General features: G+C 36.8%; 1 protein-coding gene across 1 annotated transcript; it reads left to right on the top strand.

Annotated features, from left to right (window-relative positions):
* Window positions 1-357: 357 nt before the first annotated feature.
* LOC131595116 (lysine--tRNA ligase) lies at window positions 358-12,698 on the top strand. Its single transcript, XM_058867388.1, has 17 exons — window positions 358-536; window positions 648-723; window positions 1,058-1,126; window positions 1,230-1,395; window positions 1,487-1,580; window positions 2,439-2,524; window positions 2,933-3,051; window positions 3,139-3,198; window positions 9,337-9,462; window positions 9,547-9,829; window positions 9,922-10,021; window positions 10,109-10,265; window positions 11,026-11,169; window positions 11,257-11,325; window positions 11,425-11,568; window positions 11,654-11,742; window positions 12,423-12,698. The coding sequence occupies exons 1-16, from the start codon at window positions 478-480 to the stop codon at window positions 11,690-11,692; spliced, it is 1,791 nt and encodes a 596-aa protein (XP_058723371.1). The 5' UTR covers window positions 358-477; the 3' UTR covers window positions 11,693-11,742; window positions 12,423-12,698.
* Window positions 12,699-14,520: the final 1,822 nt, after the last annotated feature.

The following is a 14,520-nucleotide window of genomic DNA, read 5'->3' as shown; positions in this document are numbered from 1 at the left end:
GTGGTAAAACAGACACGATCCATCAGACACACTCGTTTTGCTTGAAGTTTTTTGCGAGATGGGGTAAAGTTTTATGCTCTCTTTATTTAATGTGTCAACTCTGTCCTATTCCATTTTCTTCGGGTTTTTTATACAATTTTACCATTTTTAGACCGAAAATGTTCAATGCTTACTGGCCTTCCCTGCCCCAATCACAATTTTTTGCGGGAAAAACATAATTTTATACCCGCACTCTCAAATATGACAGCCTCACTCCACGCCATTTTTTTTTGTGAACTTTTACACGACCGACTTAAACGGTTTATCACCTATACATTTAGCCTAAACAAAATTAATTTTAATCAAATATACAATAATCGATTATTACTTAAAACCGAAACGTTCCACTACACGCATAAAACACACAAGCGCCGCCGTTTTCTAAAACCCTAGATACCATCTCTCTCACTGCTCTCTCATCCAAATCCTCTCCTTCCAATGGAACAACCTCCCTTAGACCCTCCGGCCAACGCCACCGGCGAAAACATAAGCAAAAAGTAAGCACTTCTAACATTTGCTCTCATCGCTAAATCGATTTCACCATCACCACATCTGTCGATTTTTTCATGTTTTAATTTTTCCAAATTCATCGTTTTTTTGGTTTACAGTGCACTGAAACGTGAACTCAAGAACAAGCAGAGAGAAGAGGCTTTGAAGAAAAAAGAAGAGGAGAAAGCTAGAAAGGTATATCTTATATCCATTTATCAGTAGTAGCTTTGATCAATTGATAATGTGACCTTCGATTAGCGGTGAAATGTAGTTTCTGTTTTGTGAAATTTAGTTTCTGTGTGTTGATTTTAGTTTCTGAAAATTTATATTTTATATATAGTGTAAACAATTGGTACTGTTAGTTACCCTTAATTGGTGGTGAAATTTGTATATTTAATTTCTGAAGTTTAGTTTCTGTATATTTTAGTGGAGTTTTGTGTGATTTTATTTTTTTATTGGTTTCAGTTTCTGGAAATTTATATTTATATATGAAATATTAATGTCAATGTTAATGTTAATGTCTCTACAGGCTCTTGAAACACTAAGTGTCAAAGAGAACAAACCTGCGGCTGCTGATGATGAAGATATGGATCCAACGGTATTACTCTTATCTTTTCTTACTGCAATGTTTTAGAGATGTTATTTCAGCTATAGTCTGGTTGATGAACTTTTTTGTTTACTTGGGTTTTGTTTTGCTGCAGCAATACCTGGAGAATAGGCTAAAGCATTTTGCGACTGAAAAAGCAGAAGGGAGAAACCCGTATCCACACAAATTCCATGTCACTGTGTCTATTGAACAATATATCAAGGAATATGAAGGTTTAAGCGACGGGCAACACCTTGAGGATGTTTCTGTGTCTTTGGCTGGTAGGCATTAGTTTCTTTGTTTTTGTTTTTGAATTTGGTGGTTGATTGTGTTGATATATTTGTTGATTCTAATAGTTTTTCTGTAATTTAGGCCGAATCATGCACAAACGTGCCTCTGGTGCAAAGCTTGTCTTTTATGACCTGCATGGTGGTGGTTTTAAGGTTCAGGTTATGGCTGATGCAAGGTACCCATTTTTGTTTTCTTCAAAGTTGCACATGCACATGGAGAGATTATGCTGTTACAAAGTGTTGTCATAAGTTAGCATATGCCACTTACTAGACCATGGTTGCTATTTTTTGTTGTTGTAAAATAGACTAAGGTACCCTTGAAGAATCCAGACTTGATTCTTTAGATTATGTAAAATAAAAAATGATTAAAAAATCCGGTAAATGACACGTAAATAATATGACACCATTTAACGTAAAAGTTTGGATTTCAAACTTTATATTTAAACAAGCAAAAAATAGAGCACACACCAAAGCAGAAAAACAGCAACAGAATGATCAGATCAACAAAATGAAACACAGATAGAGCATACTTAAGGTCTTCTAATATCCTGTTAGGGTTTTTTGAGTGAAATAATGAGGCCAAATGTGTTTTGCGATACATTTTATTTTCTCTTTTGGAACCTTCTTATCCTCTTAGATCTTAAAATAATTTTAGTTCAGAACCTGGTGCTAAAGTTATAAGGAATAAATAATATATCTCTACTCTTGTTACTTAAATGTTCGTCTTACTTAAAACTAGCGATTTGGTTTTTAAAGTTGCGAAGCTGTTTTTTCGTGGTTTTTTAGTTCTCTCTTAAATGTATCTATTTTCCCCCTTACAATATATCAAGATCTTTTCATAAATATATTTTGACTCTTGTTACTTTTAGTGTCGGCTTACATAGAACTAGTGATTTGGTTTTTCAAGTTGTGATGCTGTTTTTTGTAGTTCTTTCTTAAATGTATCTATTTTCCCCTTACTTTAGATCAGATATTTTCGTTATGTTTTTCGTGTATAACTTAAATCAGAAACAACTAATATATCTTCTATGTAGAAAATCGGACTTGAATGAGGCTGAGTTTTCCAAATTCCATTCTAATGTTAAGCGTGGTGATATTGTTGGCATCACAGGGTTTCCAGGTTTGTGATGCTATATACTACTTTGTCTCTCTTCCATATAAAGTCTGTCTGCAATTCTCTGACTTAGACAATAAGTACTTGCAACAAGGAGAATTTGGTTTTTATTTTTATAATTTTAGAAATGGATTAGGTCTTTGCTAATAGGAGTAAATTAAGAGATAAGTCCTACTAGGATAATTTGCATATTATTAAATTATTCTATCTTCAGACTGAACATCATTACCATTCATGAGACAATTAGAAACCACTTCAAAGTGTTTTGGAGGTCACATACACTTACGTTTTTTTAAATCCTACTAATTGGCCCAATATTTTCCAATTTGATGTTCCATAGTCAGGATTTTTTCTCTAGTATTGTATTCTGAATTATAATATTGTTTTAAAGGTTTCCGTTGTTTAATTGCTCAGGCAAAAGCAAGAAGGGAGAGCTTAGTATTTTCCCCAAAACTTTTGTGGCACTGTCTCATTGTTTGCATATGATGCCAAGACAGAAATCTGCAGCTGCCGCTGATAATTCAAATGTGAAGGTCAGGAATATTCCTTTACGTTTGTTGCTGTTTGACGACCAATAATAACTATACAATGACATCCTTACTTTTTTTAATGATATACAGAAAAATGCATGGGTACCAGGAAGTACCAGGAATCCTGAAGCTTACATTTTGAAAGATCAGGTATTATGGCATGAAATGCTGTCTTAGACATTTTCATTGCTCAAGCTGTCATATACTATCTATTCTCTAAACAAATTTGAGTGTGATAACTTGGTAGATACTATCCTATTAAATGTTAGAATGCCATTCCCCTCCTCCATTGGTGGTTAGCACTTAGAATGGGGGATGCATTGTGTGTTTTCTTTTTCAAATGTATAGTTGATGACCTGAAGTACATATTATTTTTACATTCAATTCTTATAGTTGGCGGGCTTCTGTTTTATTTCTATTTTTTATTGTTCACTGGTAGGTATGGCAAATTCTATGTCAGGAAAAGACAAAACAGAATGAAGGACAGTTAATGCTTTAGGGAGCACATGGGCTGTCACAGCTGTCAGACAGCTGGCAGCCTCTGATAGGAGTATCATCCTAGGTTTTAGAATAAATATAGTGCCTGTAGCAGTAGTGGAGGCAGACTAGTACTGAAGTGGAATTCCCACCTAGGAGAGCAAAGGCCTCTCGAAGAGCCTCTCTTTTTTATTTCTTTTTTTCTGCAGACTTTCTTATTTGCCCTAATCTGTTGTAATTCTTGAAGCTAGATCCCATTTGAACTCTAGCCACTATTGAATACAAACAGAATATTTGCTCAGCATTATTGTTATTTGTTTATTTCCTAGAATACTAAGTTGATTCCTATCAATTTGGTATCTAGAGCCTTGGTTCTTTTTCTGTGTTGGATGGTTCACACTAGAAGCAACATGGAAAATAGAGTGGAATTGGTGGAACAGAGGATGAGTCACATGGAAGGGACAGTAGAACAAATCAGGCAACTGGTTTTAGAGCAGCAAGAAAGGCCTCATGTCACGATAGAACAAATACGACAGCTGATTCATGAACGACCTAGCAGGCACCGTTCAAGACACGAGAACGATGACGAGTATGGTGATGGAGAAGGAAGCGAAAGAAGCGGAGTGTCGCACGATTCTCGCCTAGGGAATCGACGCTATGGTGGGGGCAATGGCTCCAGATTCTTAGGAAACAGAAGAAGATTGGAGATTCCAATCTTTAAGGGAGAAGATGCTTTTGGATGGTTGGTGCGTGTGGAGAGATATTTCCAGTTGAATGGGATACGGGTGCGTGACAAGCTGGATGCAGTAGTGTTAGCCTTGGAGGAAAAAGCTCTAAACTGGTACCAATGGTGGGAAGAGCAAGCACCATTACGAACTTGGGAGGAGTTTAAAATGGCTGTGTTGAGAAGGTTTCAGCCAGGCATGTTGCAGAATCCTATGGGTCCCTTACTAAGTTTGAAACAAAGAGGGACTGTAGTGGAGTATATGGAGAAGTTTGAGAGGCTGGTAGCTCCTCTAAGGAGGGAGGAAAGGATAATGCTGGATTCCATTTTTTTGAATGGATTGAAAGAGGAGATTCAAGCTGAACTGAAGCTTTATGAGAGTCAAGGACTGTCTGACCTCATGGATAGAGCTCTCTTGATAGAGGAAAAGAATGAGGTGTGCCTAAGGAAAGGGAGCTCATGGAAGGAGAAGGGAGTGTTCAAAAACAGGGAGTTAGGAGAGGGAGGTGCTAGGAAGGAAGGAGAAAAGGGGAGTGGGGGAGAAAAGCACAAAGGGAGGAGGTTGAATCCTGCTGAGTTGGAAGAAAGAAGCAAGAAGGGTCTGTGCTTTAAATGTGGTGACAAATGGAGTAGAGAACACATATGCAAATTTAAGCATATGAGTTTTAAGTTATGTGAGATCAGTAGTGATGAAGAAGGAGAACCTCTTGGAGTAAGCACTCAAACTGAGGAGAATGTAGAAGAAGTGTTGGAATTCAAAACCTTGCAACTGTCAATGCAAAGCAGACAGGGTTATACTTCTAATAGAGCCTTCAAAGTATGGGCAACTATTCAAGGGCAGAAACTAATTACCCTAATTGACTCAGGAGCATCCAGCAACTTCATTGATGCAAGGCTAGTAGCACAACTGGGCTTACCTCTAAAGGAGACTGCACCCTATGTGATTGAGATGGGGAATGGAGAGAGGGTTAAGCATCAAGGCATTTGTGAAGGGTTAGAGTTTAATGTGCAAGGTGTTGATTACACTCAACATTTTTTCCTAATGGAGTTAGGAGGGGCTGAACTGGTGTTGGGGTTAGATTGGTTAGCTAGCTTGGGCAACATTGAAGCAAATTTCAGTGTACTAATGATTAAATGGAATCAGGAGGGCAATGAGCATTGGATATTTGGCGATCCTGTGCTGAGTACCAAACAAGCTTCAATGAAGGAGATGATGAAGGCTTTGAACAATGAAGGAAGAGGCCTGCTAGTGGAGGTTGTCCAAGAAGGGGAGGGAGATATAGCAGTAGGGCATGCAGAATGGAAGGGATTGTTGGCAGAATATGAAGATGTGTTCCATCTTCCTCCTGGACTGCCACCAATGAGGGAGCATGACCATGCCATCACTCTTAAACCAGGTACTGCTATACCAAATCTCAGGCCTTATAGATACCCTTTTTATCAAAAGAATGAGATTGAGAAAATTGTGGGAGAGATGCTGCAAGCAGGGGTGATTAGACATAGCACTAGCCCTTTCTCAAGCCCTGTATTGCTAGTGAAAAAGAAGGATGGAGGATGGAGGTTTTGCACTGATTATAGAGCTTTAAACAAGATTACTATACCTAACAAATTTCCCATACCAATCATTGAAGAGCTATTAGATGAGTTGGGAGGGGCAACCATCTTTTCAAAGTTAGATTTGAAATCAGGTTATCACCAAATAAGAATGAGAGATGAAGACATTCCCAAGACAGCATTCAGGACTCATGAAGGGCATTATGAGTACTTGGTGATGCCCTTTGGATTATCTAATGCACCATCCACCTTCCAATCCCTCATGAATGAGGTACTCAGGCCTTATTTGAGGAAATTCTGCTTAGTATTTTTTGATGATATACTGATCTACAGCAGGAGCAAGGAGGAACATAAGGAGCACTTATCTGTGGTTCTGGAAGTGTTAAGGAACCACAAGTTGTTTGCCAATAGAAAGAAGTGTTCTTTTGGGCAGGATCAGGTGGAATACCTAGGGCATTTAATTTCTGGTAGAGGAGTGGCTGCTGATCCTAAGAAGGTGGAAGACATGGTAAAATGGCCAGTTCCTAAGAATTTAAAAGGGTTAAGAGGATTCTTGGGGATTACTGGTTACTACAGGAAATTTGTTAAAAATTATAGCAAGATTGCTTGGCCTTTGATTCAATTACTAAAGAAAGACAACTTTAACTGGGGAAGTGAAGCACAAGTAGCTTTTGAGGAGTTAAAGAAAGCAATGACCACTGTACCAGTGCTAGCCATGCCTGATTTTGAAGAAGAATTTGTGATAGAGGCAGATGCTTCTGGCAAGGGTATTGGAGCTGTGTTGATGCAGAGAGGAAAACCAATATCTTATATGAGCCAAACTTTATCTGACAGAGCCCAGGGCAAGTCAGTTTATGAGAGAGAATTAATGGCTATAGTGATTGCTATACAGAAGTGGAGACCATATTTGTTGGGAAGGCACTTCAAGATCTATACTGACCAAAAGAGTTTAAAACACATCACTGAGCAGAGGATCATGGGAGAAGAGCAACAAAAGTGGTTGTCAAAATTGCTAGGTTATGACTTTGAAGTCAAGTATAAACCTGGTAAGGAGAATAGTGCTGCAGACTCACTCTCCAGGCAGATGCAATGTGGGCACATCACCACAGTGCAGAGTGAAGTATGGGAAGGATTGGAGGAGGAGGTTCAGCAAGATGAGAAGTTAAGGGAGATAGTTCAGCAGCTGATAACTGACCCTCATAGTCAGAAGGGTTTTCAGTTGAAAGGAGGAAGGTTGTTCCATGAAGGCAGGGTGGTAATTCCAAGAAATTCTTCCAGGATTTCTTGGATCCTTAGGGAGTTTCATGACACAGCTGTAGGAGGACACTCTGGGCATTTAAGAACCTACAAGAGGATTGCTAGTGTGGTGTATTGGGAAGGAATGAGGAGACAAATACAGGCTTATGTGCAGTCTTGTGAGGTTTGCCAAAGAAATAAATACCAAACCCTGTCCCCAGGGGGTTTGCTGCAACCATTGCCCATTCCCACTCAGATTTGGAGTGATATCTCCATGGATTTCATTGGAGGACTACCCAAGGTACAAGGAGTGGATACTGTGTTTGTAGTAGTGGATAGATTGACTAAGTATGCCCATTTTTTCCCTATTAGTCATCCTTATAATGCTAAGAGCATTGCTGAGATTTTCATTAAGGAAGTGGTAAGGCTTCATGGGTTTCCAACATCAATTGTGTCAGATAGGGACCAGATCTTTCTAAGTCAGTTCTGGTCAGAATTGTTCAAGCAAGCTGGGACACAGTTGAAATACAGCAGTGCTTACCACCCTCAGTCTGATGGCCAAACAGAAGTGGTTAACAGATGTTTGGAGACTTACTTGAGATGTGTAACAGGGCAGAAACCTAAGCAATGGCCAAAATGGTTAACATGGGCAGAATATTGGTACAATACCAATTATCATGCTTCACTCAAGATTACACCTTTTGAAGCTCTCTATGGAAGGCCACCACCTGTGTTAATCAGAGGAGATGCTCCACTGTCAGCTGTGGATGAAGTGAATAGACTAACAGCTGAAAGGAATATCATGATCAAAGAGTTGAAGGAGCAGTTGTGCAGGGCCCAGGATGTCATGAGGAATCAAGCCAACAAGCACAGAAGGGAGGTAGAGTATGAGGAAGGAGATATGGTATTTCTGAAAATTCAACCTTATAAGATGAAAAAGTTGGCTAAGAGAATTAATCAGAAGCTGAGCCCAAGGTACTATGGCCCATATGAGATAATCAAGAGGGTGGGAGCTGTAGCTTATGAACTCAAGCTACCTGAAGATACCAAGGTGCATCCTGTCTTTCATGTTTCCTTGCTGAAGAAGGCAGTTGCTCCCTCAATGTTGCCACAACCCTTGCCCTCATGTATGAATGAGGATTGGCAGTTGGAGCCTCTTCCAGAGAGGGTTATTGATGAGAGGCTAAATGGACAAGGTGAGAGGGAAATGTTGGTGAAATGGGCAAATCTGCCAGAGTTTGAAAATTCCTGGGAAGTAGCTAGCAAGTTGAAGGAAGAATTTCCAGATTTTATCCTTGAGGACAAGGATAGTCTTCAAGGGGAGGGAATTGGTAGGTATGGCAAATTCTATGTCAGGAAAAGACAAAACAGAATGAAGGACAGTTAGTGCTTTAGGGAGCACATGGGCTGTCACAGCTGTCAGACAGCTGGCAGCCTCTGATAGGAGTATCATCCTAGGTTTTAGAATAAATATAGTGCCTGTAGCAGTAGTGGAGGCAGACTAGTACTGAAGTGGAATTCCCACCTAGGAGAGCAAAGGCCTCTCGAAGAGCCTCTCTTTTTTATTTCTTTTTTTCTGCAGACTTTCTTATTTGCCCTAATCTGTTGTAATTCTTGAAGCTAGATCCCATTTGAACTCTAGCCACTATTGAATACAAACAGAATATTTGCTCAGCATTATTGTTATTTGTTTATTTCCTAGAATACTAAGTTGATTCCTATCATTCACCTTTATGAATTTACGTAATTGCAACTTGCCAGGTATGAGGTATTTGGTGATAGTGACATGAATCAATTAAATTGATTTCTGTGGAATCATTTATTGGCGGGCAACTTTCTAGCGGCCCTGCCTAAATGAAAATTATTACATAGGCACACAGTTCTCATACTTGGTAATTAAAAAAAAACTTGTTTGCAATATTGATTTCAAGTCATAATCAAACAAACATATTTACAACCAGAGTAAAGTGAATCACACTGTTGATTTAATGCTAATTGATATCAAATGACTTTGGCATGTGCCGGTATGAATGTTCAAGGAAGCACTATATTGCAACTCTGAAGGTTGCATCTTTATTTTTATGTTCATTTTTCATATATTGAAAGATAAAGTGGAATTCTCCAGCATTTTTCTGTTATGTATAATATATATGTTTTGATTAATCTTCGTCTGTAGATGATGAACTGAGTTTCTTTTGCATTATCTCCGGTTTTCTTTCTATCAAAAAATATATATTTTATCATTTTTTGGACTGATAACATTTTTGATTTATTCTATTAATTATCTTTTCTAATAGGAAACTAGATATCGGTTACGCCATTTGGATTTGATGATTAATCCAGAGGTTCGAGAAATATTCAAGACTAGGTCTAAAATCATTTCTTACATTAGGTCGTTCCTGGACAAGCTTGATTTCTTAGAGGTTTGTTCTGTGCCTTGAATATTCTTATGTTGGATTCCTTTGATTTCTTTCCCTCCACTTCACCTACTTTTCAACCACTCTTAGGTTGAAACACCTATGATGAATATGATTGCTGGTGGTGCTGCTGCTAAGCCATTTGTAACTCATCATAACGACCTTAACATGAGATTATTCATGAGAATTGCTCCAGAACTCTATCTCAAGGAGTTGGTTGTAGGTGGGCTTGACCGTGTTTATGAAATTGGGAAGCAATTTAGGAATGAGGGTATAGATTTGACTCACAATCCTGAGTTTACTACCTGTGAGTTCTATATGGCTTATATGGACTACAATGACGTAATGGAGATAACTGAGAACATGTTGAGTGGTGAGCATTTACTTGGTCTTTAAATGCCACAGTATTTCTATGAATATTTTAGTTTGAATTTCTACTAATCTCATGTTCAAACCATTTAATAGGTATGGTCAAGGAACTTACAAATGGCAGCTACAAAATCAAGTATCATGCAAACGGGATTGATAAAGATCCTATTGAAATTGACTTTACTCCACCATTCAGGTGCGTGGTGTGTATTTTTGTCACTGGTAATCATTAATATCCTATAATTTTTTTGAATTATTGATTTGGTTTTTTTTACTGTTGCAGAAGGATTGACATGATTGAAGGATTAGAGCAGATTGCTGGCCTCAGTATTCCCAAAGACTTGGCAAGTGAGGAAACTAATCAATATCTGAAGAATGCCTGCTTGAAGTACGAAATCAAATGTCCCCCTCCTGAAACAACTACTCGCTTGTTGGATAAGGTAAATCATTTCCTTTAATCCCTCACCTTTTTGGGTATATGTCCCTTATTTATTATTTTTCCTTTTATGTAAAAGTTGATTATATATTCTTTTTCTTTGTGGCAATGACATTTTAGTTTTGGGACTGTTATTTTTTATGTTATACATACTCTTGATTTTAGGTATGATACAGATAATAAACAAATAAAACCTAGATAAGACGTCAGTAACTTTTTTCTGTGTTTATTTGACAGACTTGAGTAGTTATGGATAAGAGGACAAAATCAGAGACATTTTAGTTTTTGTAAACAAATTGCAGTGTGTAATTTTTTTTACCAGTTTAGAACTCTTCTGATTCTAATTAGTTAATGATCTGTAACAAAATTTTATGAGAATAAAGTGTTTGCTTGTTTAGTCAAGCTTTAAATAAGTTTTGTCCGATGACAAAATCACTTAACAAAAGTGTAGTGTAGTTCAGTTTTAAAAGTGTGCACTTATAGTTATTCTACTTCTTTCCTGTATCCTATCAGGGGTTCCCTCTAATTAGGCTTTGTATTCCTTTTTGTACTATACATGATTTTTCTTTAAACTTTTACCAAATCTAGGGTGGGATCAGATAGTGATCCCTAGATAGTTTGTTTTTTAAGAAATATTCAGTGTGGAATAGTCCATCTATGATTCATGACAAGCCATTTTAGCATTGTTTAATTCATGTATGTAGCAAACCCTAAGTAGTAGTGTGGAGAAAATGAATTTAACTGTTGTTCATGTTGTATTGCAGCTTGTCGGGCACTTTTTGGAGGAAACATGTGTCAATCCTACATTCATCATAAACCATCCTGAGATAATGAGTCCGTTGGCTAAGTGGCACAGATCAAAACCTGGCTTGACAGAACGTTTTGAGTTGTTTGTTAACAAACATGAGGTAATATCATGTTGTTTGGGTGATTGATGTTTTATAAAAAGGGATTCATGCCTCTGACTTCTGATAAATGTTTTTGTTATTTTTCAGATATGCAATGCGTATACTGAATTGAATGACCCTGTGGTACAACGACAAAGATTTGCTGAGCAACTCAAGGTAATAAGATATGATACCGAGGCATAAAAGTAATAATGCTTAATCAGTTAGCCATTTTCTTTGAATAATAGTATTAATTTTATTTGTTTTGTATATCAGGATCGGCAATCAGGTGATGATGAAGCAATGGCCTTAGACGAGACATTTTGTACCGCTTTGGAGTATGGTTTGCCACCAACCGGTGGTTGGGGTTTGGGTATTGATAGGTTGACCATGTTATTGACCGACTCCCAAAATATTAAGGTTCTTTCTCTTTTTTCTCTGCCTCTGTCTGAATTCTCACTTTATTTTGGCAATATCTTATAATCTTCTGACCTTCTCTTGACAGGAGGTTCTTCTCTTCCCTGCAATGAAACCTCAAGATTGAGCTTTCTACCAAAGCTGTGTTAAATCTTGTCCCGGTTAAATCATTTACAGGTTTGTTCTGCTTCAAGCTATTAAGCTTATTTTGTCTACATGACCGACCATAATTAAACCAGATTTATGGATTGAATTTCAAGACTTATCCAGATTTCCTCCTCCAGAGCTGGATCGGTGTTTGACAAACTGGTTTTGTTCAGAACCAGTTCCCTGATCAGCTTTTATTCTAAACTGGTTTATGCCTGATATACCCGAAAACTGATTTTAAAAATTAGATCAAACTAGTTTAAAGACTTTGGCTTTTAAATCCTGGTTAAAAAAAAATTATTAATTAATTTGCAGCTACATAGTAAACAAAATTGGATCCACCTCTAACATATGGATACCCCAAAATCATTATATCCAAAATGCCTGAGTTGTGACAGCCAAAGCAAGGATTGGTGTTTATGTGTTATGAATAATATGGTGATATTAGTAAATATAATATTTTGTGGCGTTGTTAATTCATTTGAAGCATTATTTAAGAGTGGTTAAAGTATTATTTGAAGGGACTTTAGAGGAAAACAATGGTGGAGTGAAGAGGTCTCAAAAGTGACAACCAATCTAAGTTTGTTTCATATGATTAGGGTGAAGGGAAAATCAATTTTGGTTTCAATTTGTTTTTACTCTGTAATTGTTACTTCAAGTGGCTAATCCAATTAATAAGTAATTGTTTTCTCTCCTCTATTTGATTTCAGGTATAGGAGAAATGCAACATTCTTAATATGGGAGCTCAGTTCTGATCTGTCTATTTGATCAATAGTTTTTGTATGGGTTTTTCAAATCTCATTGGAAGAGTGCTATATATACCGTATTTTTTTTGGTGAATTTCTTTTTTGGGCTAGTATCTTTTGGTGATTGGATTAGTAGATTATAACTTACACCTATTTAGTCTTTTTTGTTATATTTTTGAAAGATACCAGTTGCGTAGTTTTGCACAATCTTAATATAGTTCATATTGTTTATGTTCCAAATCACGTACCCATAAAGATAACAACTGCAGCAGCTTTTAACAAAAAGTCTGAGTAATGTAAGGAAAAGATAATAAAAAAGATGATTTATGTTCTGCATGATATCCATTCGTTGGTGTCATGGTCAAAAGTGTTGCGATAAGAGAATTGAGATACTCGATTAAGGTAACTCATGAAGATATAAACTGTTGAAAAAGGAATATGCAGTTGAATGCTGGGTTGAGTTCACAATATATTTGTTTTCTGTATTTAGTGTTAGATTATAAGCGTTACACCTTTTGAAACTATAGAACAATAGGAAAAACAGAAGACCCATGTCAAACCGAATTTTTTGAACAGCAAAGGAAATATATTAATCTAAGGAAATGGCAAAGAACCAAACAAAATGTTTTGCAATTCTAAACCAAAAGCAAAAGACCTACCACACCTGACAGAACATATACACCCTTAAGGAGACATATCCATAATTACTTTCAATTGATAAACCAGCGCATATAAACATTGTTATCTGTAGACAACCTACGGCTTCCATACCACTGTAACAGCTAGATCACAATAAGATGGAGCAAAAGATATGAAGATCTTACTGCAATGTTACAGTCCTTAACATGTCCGCTATAAATGCCCTGCCCAAATCCAAACCAAGTATTTTTTAGTTTGTCTTCAATTTTCCGAGCATCAGATACCTTTGTAAATCTCACAAATCCAAACTATTTACCTTATTTGTTATGTTTCCAACTAATCCAAGATTTGATAATCATACACACTACTATATGGATAAAAAGAAAATTTTAATGCGATTTATGAATTTCTTATTCCTAGCATTATTAGACCGACACCGGAGGATAATTGTAGGCGTTTTCCTGAAATGAGTTATCTCATAACAAGCACAAATGATAGAGAGTGTATTGATCTTACACGATAAGGTTTTTCGGAAACATTTTTTCTAGTACGCACTGTCGCACCTCAAAATCCAACTGATCGTATTATGTGTATTGGACTGATCGTATTATGTGTATTGGATGAATTTCAAAATCGCGGCACTTTGTTCTAGTTTATTTGAAATCGATATGCCTTATACATTGGACATCATCCGAGTGGACAACTCTTTCAACAACGAAAGCCAAGACTTGGCTGGATCATTTTTTTGAAAAAGATGCAAGAGTTCATCAAAGTGAACGCGATTGAAAGAGAATCAAATAAACACAAGTCAAATACTGTACTATCCATAGATTTAACTGACGACACGTGTTTGGATTCAATTTAGTTTTTATTCAACATGTGGTTATACATGTTTTTGTATGTAATCTTGTATTAGTAATAATGATCTAAAACATATATTTTTAAGGGTTAAATAAGTTTATGGTCACTCTAAATATCTCAAAATTCATTTTTAGTCTCTAAAATTGTAGCTAATCTCTAGCAAATTCTTTGAAGGAAAATTTTTGAGGGACTAAAAATGAAGTTTGAGATATTTAGAGAGACCAGAAACTTATTTAAAAAATTTCAGTACACATCTAAGTTCTCAAAAATATTCTCCATTTTTTATTCTAAAACATGTTGTGTTTTTGTCTGTTCCTAAATTTAATTATGTGTTGGATGGTTCCGGAAATACATCTCCAGAATAACATAATATGGTGGTACAAAATATGCATCTCTGGAACATCCCTCGGTAAAAGATAAAATTTTTAAGGTCCATATTGTCCTATAACTACTATAAGTAGGGGGCTCTCATCTCATTTCTCTTACCAAATCACATTACACCATAATGAACATCACTTGACATGTTGCATATGTCTACTTCAATGGGGACGAAAGCCTCAAT

The sequence above is a fragment of the Vicia villosa genome, linkage group LG4 (genome assembly GCF_029867415.1).
Source record: "Vicia villosa cultivar HV-30 ecotype Madison, WI linkage group LG4, Vvil1.0, whole genome shotgun sequence".
Taxonomy (NCBI): Eukaryota; Viridiplantae; Streptophyta; class Magnoliopsida; order Fabales; family Fabaceae; genus Vicia; species Vicia villosa.
The sequence above is the reverse complement of the archived record's forward strand: the minus strand, read 5'-3'. Positions and strand labels throughout refer to the sequence as shown.